Here is a 12,758-nt window from a genome sequence, read left to right on the forward strand (position 1 = left end):
GTGTTAAAGGCCCCACCTAAAGGAGTTATCTACCACCTAGGCCCATTTACAGAACCCAAGTGTGGAGACCCAAGTGTCACCTTTTAAAGCAACAGATATCAAATAAAGAGACTAGAGACAGAGTCCCCCTCAGTGGTGGAGACTCACCCGGGCACACTAGCTCTGTCCCTGAGCTGTAATGTCATCGAGAGATAACAATTTTAAACACTACCTTCTAAATTGGGTGTGGTGACGCATGCCTCCTGTTCTAGCACAGGGGAGGCTGAGAGAAGAGGACTGTAAGTACTAGGTTATCCTGGACTACCTAGTGAGGTCCTGTCAAAAAACAACAACAAAACCCCAAACAACAACAACAACAACAACAACACACACACACACACAAACGAAGTCACAGTTTCCTTATCTGAAATTTGGGGGGTAATACAGGTTGAGCATCTCAATCCAAAAATCTGAGATCTGGAATTTTTTTTTTTGAGACAGGGTCTCAGTATGTAGCCCAGGCTAGACTAGAATCTTCTATGTAGCCAAGGCTGGCTTTGAATTCACGGTCTTCCTGCCCCAGGCTTCCAAGTACTTGGATTACAGGTGTGTACCACCACACCTAAATTTAAAATCTGAAACTTTTTGTGCACTGATAGGTCACCACAGTGGGTAGTTCTGCACCTGACTTCATGTGCTAAGTTGAATCAAAGCACAGAGCACTGAAATTATTATAGGAGTCAAGGATTGTAGCTCAGTACTGGGGTAATCACGCAGCATGTTTGAAGATGGCCTCCATCTTCAGCACCCTGCCCCTCCTCAAACAAGACAATATTGCGTAAAACTACCTTCAGGCTCCAAGTTTATAAAACAATCAAATTTTGGTTTAGCTGGTGAGATGCTCAGGGAATAAAGGCACTTACCACCAAGCCAGACTACCTAAGTTTGGTCCCCAGAAACCACAGGGTGGACGGAGAGAACCTTAGGTTGTCATTTGACTAGCACATGTGTGTCATGGCACATAGCCACCCACAGACACACACACACATACACACACCAAATAAATACAAGTGAAATCAAATAAAATCAAGTGAATTTATGTTTAAACTTGGACCCATACCAAGACCCATAGACAGCTCATTATCTAGATGCAAATATTTGGAAATCTGAAAGAACCTCAACACCGAACACTCCTGGCTCTGAGCATTTCAAATATGGGATACTCACTGTATCCTGCACCTCCCAGGATTAACCGTGAAACAGGCTGATGCCTGAGGTGGACAGTAAACCGCAGTGCTCAGTAAATGGCCTGCCTTGACACCAGCCTACCTCCTGTACTCCAAGACTGGAGCTCACCCCCTTCACGGGTCACCTGGCAACACCGTTGACCTCTCCGTCTTTGCTTCCAGGCGGCTCTCTGGGAACCATCTCTCACACATCCCCGGGAAGGCATTCTCCGGCCTCCACAGCCTGAAAATTCTGTAAGTAGAGGCTGCCATTTCTCACATAAACATCGTGTGGCGCTGAGAAGGCGGTCAGAGGGGTCTCGTCACTCTTCGAGTCTGGCTTTGCTCCTTGTTTCCTTATCTCCACTTTCCATTTCACTCATTGCTTTCATTTCTTTGCGTTCCCTCGGCTGATGTGTAAACAAAGATTAAGAGGAGCCCAAAGTCCCTGGCAGCCCTCGGAGAGGAGGCAACTTGGTTTGTGAACAATGATCACTGTAGGGCTCAGTGGAAGTTTATTTATTTATCTTTTACATTTATCATTTATTTATGTGTGTGTGTGTGTGTGTTGCATGAGTGTGGAGGCCGGAGGCCAGCTTTGGAGTTGGTTCTCTCCTTCCATCGTGTGGGTCCCGAGGATAGAACTCAGGTCATCAGGCCTGGTAGCACATGCTGATACTCACGGAGCCACCTCACTGGTCCTTGGTTTTCACTTTTGAGGGTTGGGGATATAGTTCAGTTGGTAGAGTGTTTGCTTAACATACATGACGCTCTGGGTTAGGTCCCCAGCACTGTAGAAGTCAGGCATGATGGTACATGCCTGTAATCTCAGAACTCAGGATGAGCAAGAAGTCCAGAGGATCAGACTGCTTCGGCCATGAAGCGCTTGCCATGAAATCACGAACCTGAGTTGAATCCCTAGACTCCACTTGAAAAGCCAAGTGTGATGGCTAGTGCTTACAATCCCAGCACTTAGGAGGCAGAGGCAAGTGGATCCCTGGGACTCAGTTGCTAGCCAGCCTAGACTCATTGGAGATCCCCAGGTCCCAGTGAGAGACCTTGTCTAAAAAAAAAAAAAAAAAGAAAAAGAAAGAAAGAAAAAGAAAGAAAGCAAGGTGATTGGTTCCTGAAGAAGAACATCTAACGTCTTCTAGTCTCTGTGTGCACACAAAGCCACACAGTGCATCTGCACTACCATGAACAGCAGCACATATGCACACACACAAAAGTTCAAGGTCATTCTCAGCTACATAGTTCAAACTCCCCCCCCCCTTTTTTAAAAAACAGTACTTTTTAAGCTAGTTTAGTTAGCATACGAGACAATGGGCTTTCTTTTCACTTGTGTTAAAATCATTTAACTGTCCCGACTAAGGAGCTCGCTCGTGACACTGGCAGGTGGGAGTGCAGTGTTCACCGTGACGTTTCATCTGTACATGTCATTATACTTTGCTCATATCCACTTCGCCACCACCCTTCCATCCTTCAGCTCTTTGACTGACTTTGTGGTTGGTTGGTTTGTCTTTTTTTGTCTTTGGATTTTTGAGACAGGATCTTTCTATGTAGACCTGACTGACCTGCAACTCAGCAATTTGATATGTAGACCAGGATGCCCTCGAATTTGTAGGGATTCCCTTTGTCTCCGCCTCCTGAGTGTTAGGCGTACAAGTGTGAGCTACCACGTCTAGCTTTTCTTCTCCTCTTTGTTTCTCTCTCTCTCTCTCTGTCTCTGTTTCTGTCTCTCTGTCTCTCTCTCTTTGAAAGAAGGTTTTGCTTAGCTCAGGATAGCCCTTCTTGTCTGAGATTCTGAAGTGCTGGGATTACAGCTTCCATGTTTTCCCTTGGTCTCTGACCTTCAGCTCTCAGCTATCATCACTGGGAAGGAATGTCCTTCAAATCAGGCCTCCTCCTCCAGCCCCTTCACACCTTCTCAGGTTGGGAGAGGACCTGGCATTCTCTCACTTAGCTCTTCTTGCTAGTGAGCTGTCATCCCATTGTAGAAATGGGAAGGCTGGGGCACCACCTTCTCCCACCCCAATCCACGATGCACCTTGTCCTAGCTAAGTCCATCTTTCCAAGAGGGGTAAAGATGGGAGGAGATGGGAAGAAGTGGATACAGAACTGAAGACGGATGGAGACCCCAGAGAGGGCACAGCATCCCAGGGACCAGTGTGGGAAGAAGATGAGCGTTTGTGGGGCTGATCCTAAAGCGACAGAATGACCACTTGCGGCTTCCCTAAGGTGGGGTGCTCCTTTCCAGTTCTGCTGTTTGGCCCTGACTGGACTTGCAGTTCTTCTTGGTACTGTTGCACAGGTTGTTGGCCGCACAAAAGCATCTGGTGGAGGGGAGAGGGCCTGAATTCCAGTTCTGTGCCCGGGTTTGGAATGGTACCCACCCAAAGGCAGATCTCTTTCTTGTTTCCCCAGAGTGGCTCCTGGCTGACAGTGGTCCTTCCTCTGAAGCTCCCTGCTTCCAGATGGTCCTCAGTGTGTATCTCAGCATTTTCCATCTCTGGTATCCCCAGCGCCTCTCTCCAACTGCCGCTAAATCTCTGATCCAGGGCTCCGAGGCCTCTGTGTATTTATTCTTCACTCTCCCTTACTGTGGCTCCCAAGTATCCTTGGTCCCCTCCTCTCTGCTCTGCCTCTGTTACCAGCATCTCAGTTCTTCCTGCCCTTCTGTCTTACTCTCTATAGCTGCCCAGGGTACAGGGGGCAGTGGGGGAGGAGACATCTCGAACTCACAGCACAGTGCAGGCAGCCTGCTTGGTGGCGTATCTGTGCCCAGTGGCAGGTTCAGACCTGCAGCCGGATTAGAGCGCAGGGTTCTGTTTGCTGGGTCTTCAGAAGATGTGAGGCTCACGTCCCGTTCCTAAGGCTCCGGCTTAGAGATGAGCCCTCCTCTTTCTTCTCTGCCTGCATTAGGCAATAAATCAAAGCCTGGAAGAAACCGCAGCCCGCCCGCCCGCCCCCTTTCAACCAGCGGCGCCTGGGCCCAGTGAGCAGGTTGGCCAAAAGCTGTGGGTGGGAGCCAGGACAGCCAGGCTGCTCACCCCCACTCTGCCAGTGACCCCCATTTTCCTCCATCTTTGAAGACCACCAATCACTAAAGCCTTGTGTCTACAGGGCTCCCTGTTCAGGGATAGTGGAGGGCCCCACTCTTCTCCCCCAGAGCTTCAGAGCAGGAGATTCCATGTGTGTCCTGGGTGCAAAGTTCTTTCTGACATCCAATGTCACTGTCTGTGGTTGCAGGTCCTTGTTTCTCAGACCTATAAGAAAACTGGAGCAGTAGCGCCCCACCTTCTCCCCATGCCAGCCCAAGAGCTTCTCTCTGTACAAGGAGACCATAGCTTTCTATGTTCAGACCCTTCCCAAGGCTGTGGCTTCTTTTCTCCGAGGCCTGGTCAGGCTGAGAGGAAATGGGGACAGTGGACTGGACGACATGATGGATGCTCTGCTTCCTTGTCTTCCTGGAAGCAAACAGTGAAATACCTCTCCCTTCCTAAGGGACTGTAGCAGACTCTTCCAGGGGGCCTCCCAACACTGGCCTTGGCCCTCCTCTCCTCTGTGGGTTCTCCAAGTCCTCAAGCTTAGAGCTCAGAGCAGGCCTGACCAAGAGAGAGGGTCTAACCTCACAACAGTCTGCCCCACTGAGGCTGCGAGGGCCCAGATGCTAAATTCACAGAGCTGTGCTAAGGGAAACCACACTCCTACTGGCCCAGACATGGACCTCAGACTCTCCTGCCCACTGTGCAGGGCATAGGGCAGCTGCAGGCAGAGCTTCTGGACCTGGTTTCAGCCCAGGGGGTATGTGTATGTGTTGGACTTCCCCACACTACTTCCCTCAAAAGCTGTCATCTTAGAAAGTGAGCGAGGTCTAGTCTTGGCCCTTCCCATCATCTGCAGACCGTCCAGGAACAGCAGCCACCCTGGTTCAGGTCGATGTGGCCCCATCTAGAACATCTCTGCTGAGCCTCAGCTGCCTCGCACCAGACCTAGATTTGAGGAATAGAGGTGGAGGGAGGGACAAGGGCTTGCCTCTGTTCTCTGCCTTTAGGAACCTGGGCAGGAGGTTTCTCCAGGAGGCTCTGCTCCTGGATAGAGCCCAGAGCCCAGAGTTTGTGACTGGGGGTTCCTAGCCAGTGTCCTCTCAGTAAAGACTAAAGTTATAGAAGCTGTCCTCTGCGTCTGATCTTGGCCCATCATCTAAAGCTGGCTGGAGGCAGAGAGGAGCACAGGGGAGTTAGATCTCCGACCCAGCCCAAGGAAATCAAGTGCAGCATCAACTGTAGCCCTCTCCACGATGTACGGACTATCTCAGGTGGACATTGACTGCTTCCCCTCCCTCTGGACTTGATGGATTGAATGGAACCAACCTGGGAGGGACTCACATTGCTTGGGAGCGCTGAGCACTCCAGCCTGGCTTTTGAGAAAGCTGCAAGGAACCCAGGGAGACCTCCTAAGCTGCTCTTCAGTGAGAGGCCAAGGCTTGACCCATCCTCCCAAGGGACTAGATGGCAGAAAGTGGGGCTCTTTGGCAGCTGAGAGGCTTGAGGCCAGACTCAAGGCCTCACCAGAAGTGGGGCAGCAGGGATAACGCTTAGATTTCTACTTTCTAAATCTTAATTTTCTTCCTTTTAAATTGAGAGAGTTGGAATGAATTCCTCTGTATTTTTAGTTGCAGAATTGAAACCCAAACCTCAAACATTGGCTGGTGGTAATGGTGCATACCTGTACCCTTGCCCTGAGGAGGCTGAGATACAGGCTCATTGAGTTCAAAGGCAGGTTGGGCTATATATCTTAAAAAACCAAGGCCTGGGGCTGGAGACGTGGATCAGAGGTTAAGAGCACATGCTGCTCTTGCAGAGAACCAAGGCTCAGTTTCCAGCACTCATATGGTAACTCACAACCACCCTTAACTCCAGTTTCAGCAGTTCCAACATCCTCTCCTGGTCTCCTCGGCATGTACATGGTGCACATACATACATATAAGCAAAACATTCATAAACATTTAAAAAAATTCATTAGCAGAGTACTTACTTAGCATGTACAAGGCCCTGGGTTCAATCCCCACATGGGGAAAAACAAAACAAAAACTCACCTTATACGGAAATGTGAACACATAAAACTGATGGAGGACATTTTTTTACAGGGTGCAGAGGGTGGGTGAGCTCCAGACCCTGCCTCACTCATCTGTACAAGTAACCCCAAGGCACTAGATTCACAGGAAGAGCCTTTTGGAGAACACTGGGCGGGGGGGGGGGGGGGGGGGGAGTTGACTCTTTGCTACTTGCCCCCTGGGTCTCTGAAATTCATGGTTTCTGTTCCCAGATGCTTCTCTGGCAAGAGAGAGATTCTGAGTACGTTCTTTGTATGTGAGTTGGGGGAGGGTTGCTGAGTGAGGACCAGACTTCCAGTGGACACCTGTTTGCACATTGGACTCAACCTGGAGCTTGAAAATTAATGAAGCCATGCCTTTTACAACAAGCAGCCCCAGAGGCTCAAGTGGATTGTTCTGTGGCCTGAGAATTTCTTAGGTGATTCTAATGTGCATGTAGGGCTGAGAGCAAAGGGTTAAGTCCACTTTGCCTCACCAGGCACAGCTCTGGTTAGAAAGAGCGCACAAACACACTGGCCTGGAGTGGGCCTTGGAGCCTGTTCCTAATGTTGCCATTAATGAGATTTGTAACTCTGGGAAAATCACCTCCTCTCTCTTAGCCTCCATTGCCTCACCCTGGAGAATAAAAGGTTGCTTCCTTCTGACAGTCTTTCTACCCCTTTGACCCAACCATGCTTCCATGCAGTATCGCTAGGAAATGAGTCTGGGGACAACAGGGAAGCAGGTCAGGCCCATCACCAGTGACCAGGCTATACTCCAGCTTACTGGGGATTGATTCATGAAATCCAGACTGTCTGGCCCAGCTTGGGTTGTTGAGGAGACGCTGAGCATCCTGACATTGGAAGGGAGAAGAGTTAGCGTAGCCACAGAGGTACTCCAGATTCTGTGCTGAGGTTCAACATGGAGACTCTAAAGATCCTCTTAGGGCCAGTGAGATGTCTCAGTGAGCAAAGGCACCTGCCATCTCCAGGATCCATGTGGTGGAGGAAAAAAAAAAACAACTTCTGTGACTGTTCTTTGGACCTCTATATGTACACACACACACACACACACAGATCTTTCTAGATCTCATTGTCTAGGACTTAGCAGAAAGAAAGGTGTGAATAGGAGGTGATGTCATTGTAGGTGCATTGGGGTGTTTCTTGGAGGTGCAGCTCACCTGTGCAGCGACAAAAGGTAGCTTTGGGGACCATGGAGAGAGTATGAGCAGCTGTGACCACTGCTTACCCAACCATAGTTTCCCACGTATCCTTGGTCCAAACACATGTAGGAATCATGAGAAGCGAGGCAGCTGGTGGAGACCAGGGTAAAGAGGTACTCACAGCCTAGGAGGAGTGGGAGGGATGGCAGTACCCACAGCAGGCAGTCAGAAACTTTCTACTAGCTCCCTCACCTCGTGCTCAGAGCAGAGGTTTTTCAGGTCCTCAAACAGCTCCGGAGCTCTGGCTGGGGAGCCATCCTCAGGCCCGGTGTCTGGGCCCCAGTTCCGGGAGAGCAGCCATGCCAGGTGACCATTTCCCCGGCTGTCTTGTTATTTTGTTCCGTGTGGTTGTGTGAGATTGCGTTACTAGTGCTATCACTGAGGGAAGTGTTTGTGGTGTTGGAGATCAAACCCCAAGTCTCACACATGCTAGGCAAGAGCTTATTACTTGAGCTGCATCTCATCTACCATCACTATTGTCATTGTCTCCATCATCATCATCATCATCACCATCATCATCATCATCATCATCATCATCATCATCACTATCATCATCATCATATCATCATATCATCATCACCACCACCACCATCATCATCATCATCATCATCACCATCATCACTGGGGTGGATGCTAGGACATGCTAGGCAAGTCCTCTGCCAATGAAGTATACCACCAACCCTTCTGAGCAAAGTCTTATATATATGTATATATGTCTTCTGCAAGTCTCTTCCCTTGAATGAGGAGGGAATTGAGGCTCAGAGAGGGGAAGTGATTTCCTTAAGTCAACCAGCAAGTCGTAGAACTGAGATCAGATAGTAATAGCAATAATTGATTATATTGGGCTAGGGTGCTATGAGTTCTGTCTGCATGGAAGACATTGCTGTGAAGTGGGTACTCTACAGGGACCATTTTATTCGATCCATGTAACTAACAAACAAAGACTTGGTTGTCACAAGTTCGTGGATGGAGCCCTGGAGTTTAAGTACTTACGTGGTCACACAGCTGAAGAAGGGCAGAGCTTAGGATGGGGATCCAGGCTATGTTACTTCAGGGCTTGGACACGGGACATTATACTTTTAAGTAAGTTGGGAAGACCCAAATTTAAGTTCCGTCCATGAAGCAAACCACTGTCTTTAGAAAAGTCTCCTTGATGCTTTATCAGCCTGCACAGGATGAACAGGAGGGTAAGAGAACTCCAGCATTACAGTATGCACAAGGGGACCGGGCCCTCCAGCTTCTCAGAGCCTTGGGCTCTGCCCCACCTGCAGCCTGGCTCTCCTCCCAAGATGTCTTCCTCCAGTGGCAGGTGGACCCTGATCCCAGGGTTCCCGAAACCTGCCTCTGTTCTTGCTTCATGGGATGCTCCTCTCACACTCCACCTCACACCAGCCCTGGCCCCTGCAGCCAGGTGGCAGTGTGCTTTGTTTTCCCACGAAGGACTTTTCTGCATCCCTAAGAGGAGGTCAGCGGTGAGAACAGGTGTGAGTGGCCAGGGCAGCCTCACAGGAGGCACCGATAGCCAGCAGCCTCAAACGTAGGCCCTTCGGCGTTTTCTGGCTCTCTCTCCCATCTTGTGAGAGATGCTGTGTAGTGGAACATGTTCAGACTGGATTCTAACCCTCTGGGGCCCAGACCCAGCCCTAGCACTGTGTGTCCTTCAACACAGATAACAATAGCCCCATAAGGTGGAGCTAAAACCTAAAGGTGGGCACCCTTGAAGCCCCAAGGGCCACTTCTGGCCCATTAACTGTTAGATCAGACAATAGGCCGCTTCTGAAGTCTGACATCACCTGAGCGGTCTTGGAAAGGGTGCTTGCCTCTCAAGGTCGCAGTTTCCTGCTCTGAGCAATATATTGGTGATACGTTTATAAAAGGGAAGTCTGGAGCCCTCGGTGTGGACAACATACTGAGCACACAGTAGGTGCTCACTTTCCAGTGCATCCTGGGAGCCCGGCCAGCTATTGAGGCAGACTCATGGTTCCTCGTGTGAGAAAATGCTTAGGGCAGCCCGGGAGGGAGGGTTCAGTTCCTCGGCCTGTGTTAGTAGTCAGTTGCATCCTTTCTGCTCCCTACCTATTCCTGAAGTTTTCTTGTGCCTTCCTTCTGGATGTCTGGATCTGGAGCCTGGAGATGAAAAATACCCAGGGGGCAGGGACGATGGTCAATTGGTAAAGGGCAAGGACTTGGTTAAATCCCTGGAGCCCCCATGCTGTGGTACACCCTTGAGCTAGTAACCCCAGCTCTGGGGAGTCAGATACAAATGAAACCCTGGGGCTTTCTAGCTGGCCAGCTTAGCCTACCGGTGAGCTCTAGGCCAGTGGGAGACCGGCTCGGAAAACAAGGTGGGCAGCTCCTGAGGAACGACATCTGAAGTTGTCCTCTAGCCTCCACATACGTAAGCACCCACGCACATGAACACACACACACACACACACACACACACACACACACACACACATACACACACGTCCTGGTGATAGCCATTGTCCAAAGGCCTCCTTTGTATTTCTTTTTCCTAATGTATTCATTTAATTTTGTGTGTGTATGGTGTTCTGTCTACATGTATGTTTTGGCACCATGCATGTGCAGTGTTCATGTAGTACAGAGGAGGGTGTCAGGTGCCTGGAACTGGAGTCACAGACAGCTGTGAGCTACCATGTCGGTGCTGGGAATGGAACCCGTGTCCTCTGGAAGAACAGCCACTGCTCTTAACCATTGAGCCACCTCTCCAGACTGTTTTTTTAGTTTATGTGTTCATTTAGTTTTCCTCCTTCCCATTTCTGTACTCAGTATTTTCCTTAGAACTAAGCATGCATAGCTGTTACTCAGAGGGTCCCCTGCACTTTGGGGTGTGCTGCCCAGCTTAGTTAAAGCCCCTGTTATGTCTGGATTCCCCTGGAGTCAGCAGCACCCCCTTGTAGAGGTGCCCACTTCTCTGTGGTTCCCTGCTGCATGCTCTCTGACCCTCTTCCCTACAGGTAGGCCTCTGGGCCCCCAGGAGTTTCGTGGTTTCTGCCTGCAGGGCCCTCCTGGGTTTTGTGGCTGGCCCTGTCTTAGGCCAGCAGCCTCAGAAACAGCTGCTTAGTGTGTGCTTGTGTGAGATGAAGCCGCCACAGGCTGAGGACGGGACTCGTCAAATACTTCTGCAGACGAGGACCCCAGAAAGCCTATTTTCCCGATGCCCTGATCCTTGAGGGGCAGTCTTCAGTCTTACCTTCATCCATGTCTTCCTCTCTCACGAAGAAGCCCTTAGCAGCTCAGTTGGATAGACAGGGAAACTGAGGCCTGGGAAGTAATTCTGAAACACTTCCTGGACAGAGTTCAGCAGAGTCCCATCTTTCTTTCTCTCTCCTGGTTCTTGAGATCCTTTCTCACTGTAGCCCTGGCTACTCTGGAACTCAATATATATGGTTGTCCTTGAACTTCTCCCTGCCTCCCATGCACTGGATTAGACGTGTGTGCCTCCACCTGCCCTCCTTTCTCTTCATCACCCTTTTTCCCTCCTGCCATGTCTTCCAAGCCATCTTGAGGACCTCTCCTTCTCCTGCCCTGGGTCTTCCAATCCCCCTTGTACCTCAGCAATACCCCCATCCCGCACTAACAGGGCAGGCGGCTACACCTCAAACTCTGGGCTCTGAAGAAGGAGAAGAGGGGGAGCTTCAAAGGAGGACCCCCTACCCCACTCCTCCACTCAGTGCCCAGTGCCTCTTAACAGACCTCTCTCTCCCCTTCAGGATGCTGCAGAGCAACCAGCTCCGAGGGATCCCGGCGGAGGCACTGTGGGAGCTGCCCAGCCTGCAGTCACTGTGAGTCACCGGGGGTCCACCTTCCCGGATCGGGGGCACAACCCAGGCTCTGCCTTAGTTTCCCCCTGTCTGCAGCCCACTCACTAGTTGAGATGGTGCTTCTGGCTCTGGTTTCCTGAAGGTTTTGTTGTCATAAGTATGTGTCTATGACACTTGTGTGTTTGCTCTTAGCCATTGAGCCACCTCTCCAGACTGTTTTTTAGTTTATGTGTTTATTTAGTTTTCCTCCTTCCCATTTCTGTACTCAGTATCTTCCTTAGAACTAAGCATGCATAGCTGTTACTCAGAGGGTCCCCTGCACTTTGGGGTGTGCTGCCCAGCTTAGTTAAAGCCCCTGTTATGTCTGGATTCCCCTGGAGTCAGCAGCACCCCCTTGTAGAGGTGCCCACTTCTCGGTGGTTCCCTGCCGCATGCTCTCTGACCCTCTTCCCTGCAGGTAGGACTGTGGGAATGGAACCTCCCTAGGTAGGGCCACCAGGGCAGCAGTCCTGAAGCCACTGGCATTCTGCCACAAGAGCTAGGATGTGGGGTGGAGACGACTGTCCCAAAGAAGCACCAGGAAGGGGTTGTCTCCTCCCCTCAGCTGGCTTTTGCCCTGGAGCTCAGTAGGAGGAGGGGTCCAGGTTCAAACGCCTACTTCCCTACCTACTTAGAGGGGAGAGGGGACTGTGATCATAGACTCTGGGCCACCCAGGATAGAGCCCACCCTCCAGGGAGCCCTGTAGTTCCTCTTTTACCCAGCAGGGGAATCATGGCAACGGGACTAAGCCTGCCCTTGAGAGTGGGAAGAGGTGGCAGGGTTGACGGTCTTGTCTACCCATTGGGTTGTGTGCACGCTGTGCTCAACACAGGGCTGGGAACACTGTAGGCGCCTCACACCTGCTTATGGAAGCCAAGTGAAGTTTTTGGTTGCACCTATATCTATCTATCCAGTGGGGTGAATACATATTTTGGGGAAATCATAGTTGGAGGATAGGACTTGGGTAGGCATGACATTTAGCCTGTAGGAACCTAGACCTGTGCAATGAGTAGATAGGACAAGGCTGGCAGTATTCTTGGATGTAGGTTCTGCTATGGCCCTGCCCAGAGCATGGATGTGGAAGTCAGACAGTCTTAACCTGTTTTGCTTGTCCTGGAGCAGAAGGAGGGAGACAGGGAAAGTGGCTTTACTCTGGATTCTACCTTTAAAGAGGGTCCCTGGCCAGCTAGGCACAGCCACTAGAGTTTGGGGTTTCCTCTCGTTGGCTACCTGGGTATACACTGCTTTTGTTGGCTGAGTGGCCCGGGAGGCAGAAACTGCCTTCCCTCCTCTTCCTCTCGTCTGTCTGCCCTCCATCCCAAAGCGTCTAGGCCTCCGGCCCCAGCAGCCTCTCCCTCCATCCGGCAGGATAGGTAGACGGTATGCCCTGGGAGGCCAAGGTCACTAG

The 12,758-nt window shown here is 50.7% G+C and overlaps 1 protein-coding gene across 2 annotated transcripts in view; it reads left to right on the forward strand.

The window, feature by feature from the left end:
• Positions 1–12,758, forward strand: part of Lgr6 (leucine rich repeat containing G protein-coupled receptor 6) — a 120,947-nt gene that overhangs the window by 29,687 nt on the left and 78,502 nt on the right. For both annotated transcript variants that reach the window (XM_059280780.1, XM_059280779.1), the window contains 2 exons: positions 1,389–1,460; positions 11,260–11,331. In XM_059280780.1, coding sequence (XP_059136763.1) covers positions 1,389–1,460; positions 11,260–11,331 — 144 coding nt within the window. The remainder of the gene's footprint in view (positions 1–1,388; positions 1,461–11,259; positions 11,332–12,758) is intronic.

This window comes from Peromyscus eremicus, chromosome 15 (assembly GCF_949786415.1).
Source record: "Peromyscus eremicus chromosome 15, PerEre_H2_v1, whole genome shotgun sequence".
Taxonomy (NCBI): Eukaryota; Metazoa; Chordata; class Mammalia; order Rodentia; family Cricetidae; genus Peromyscus; species Peromyscus eremicus.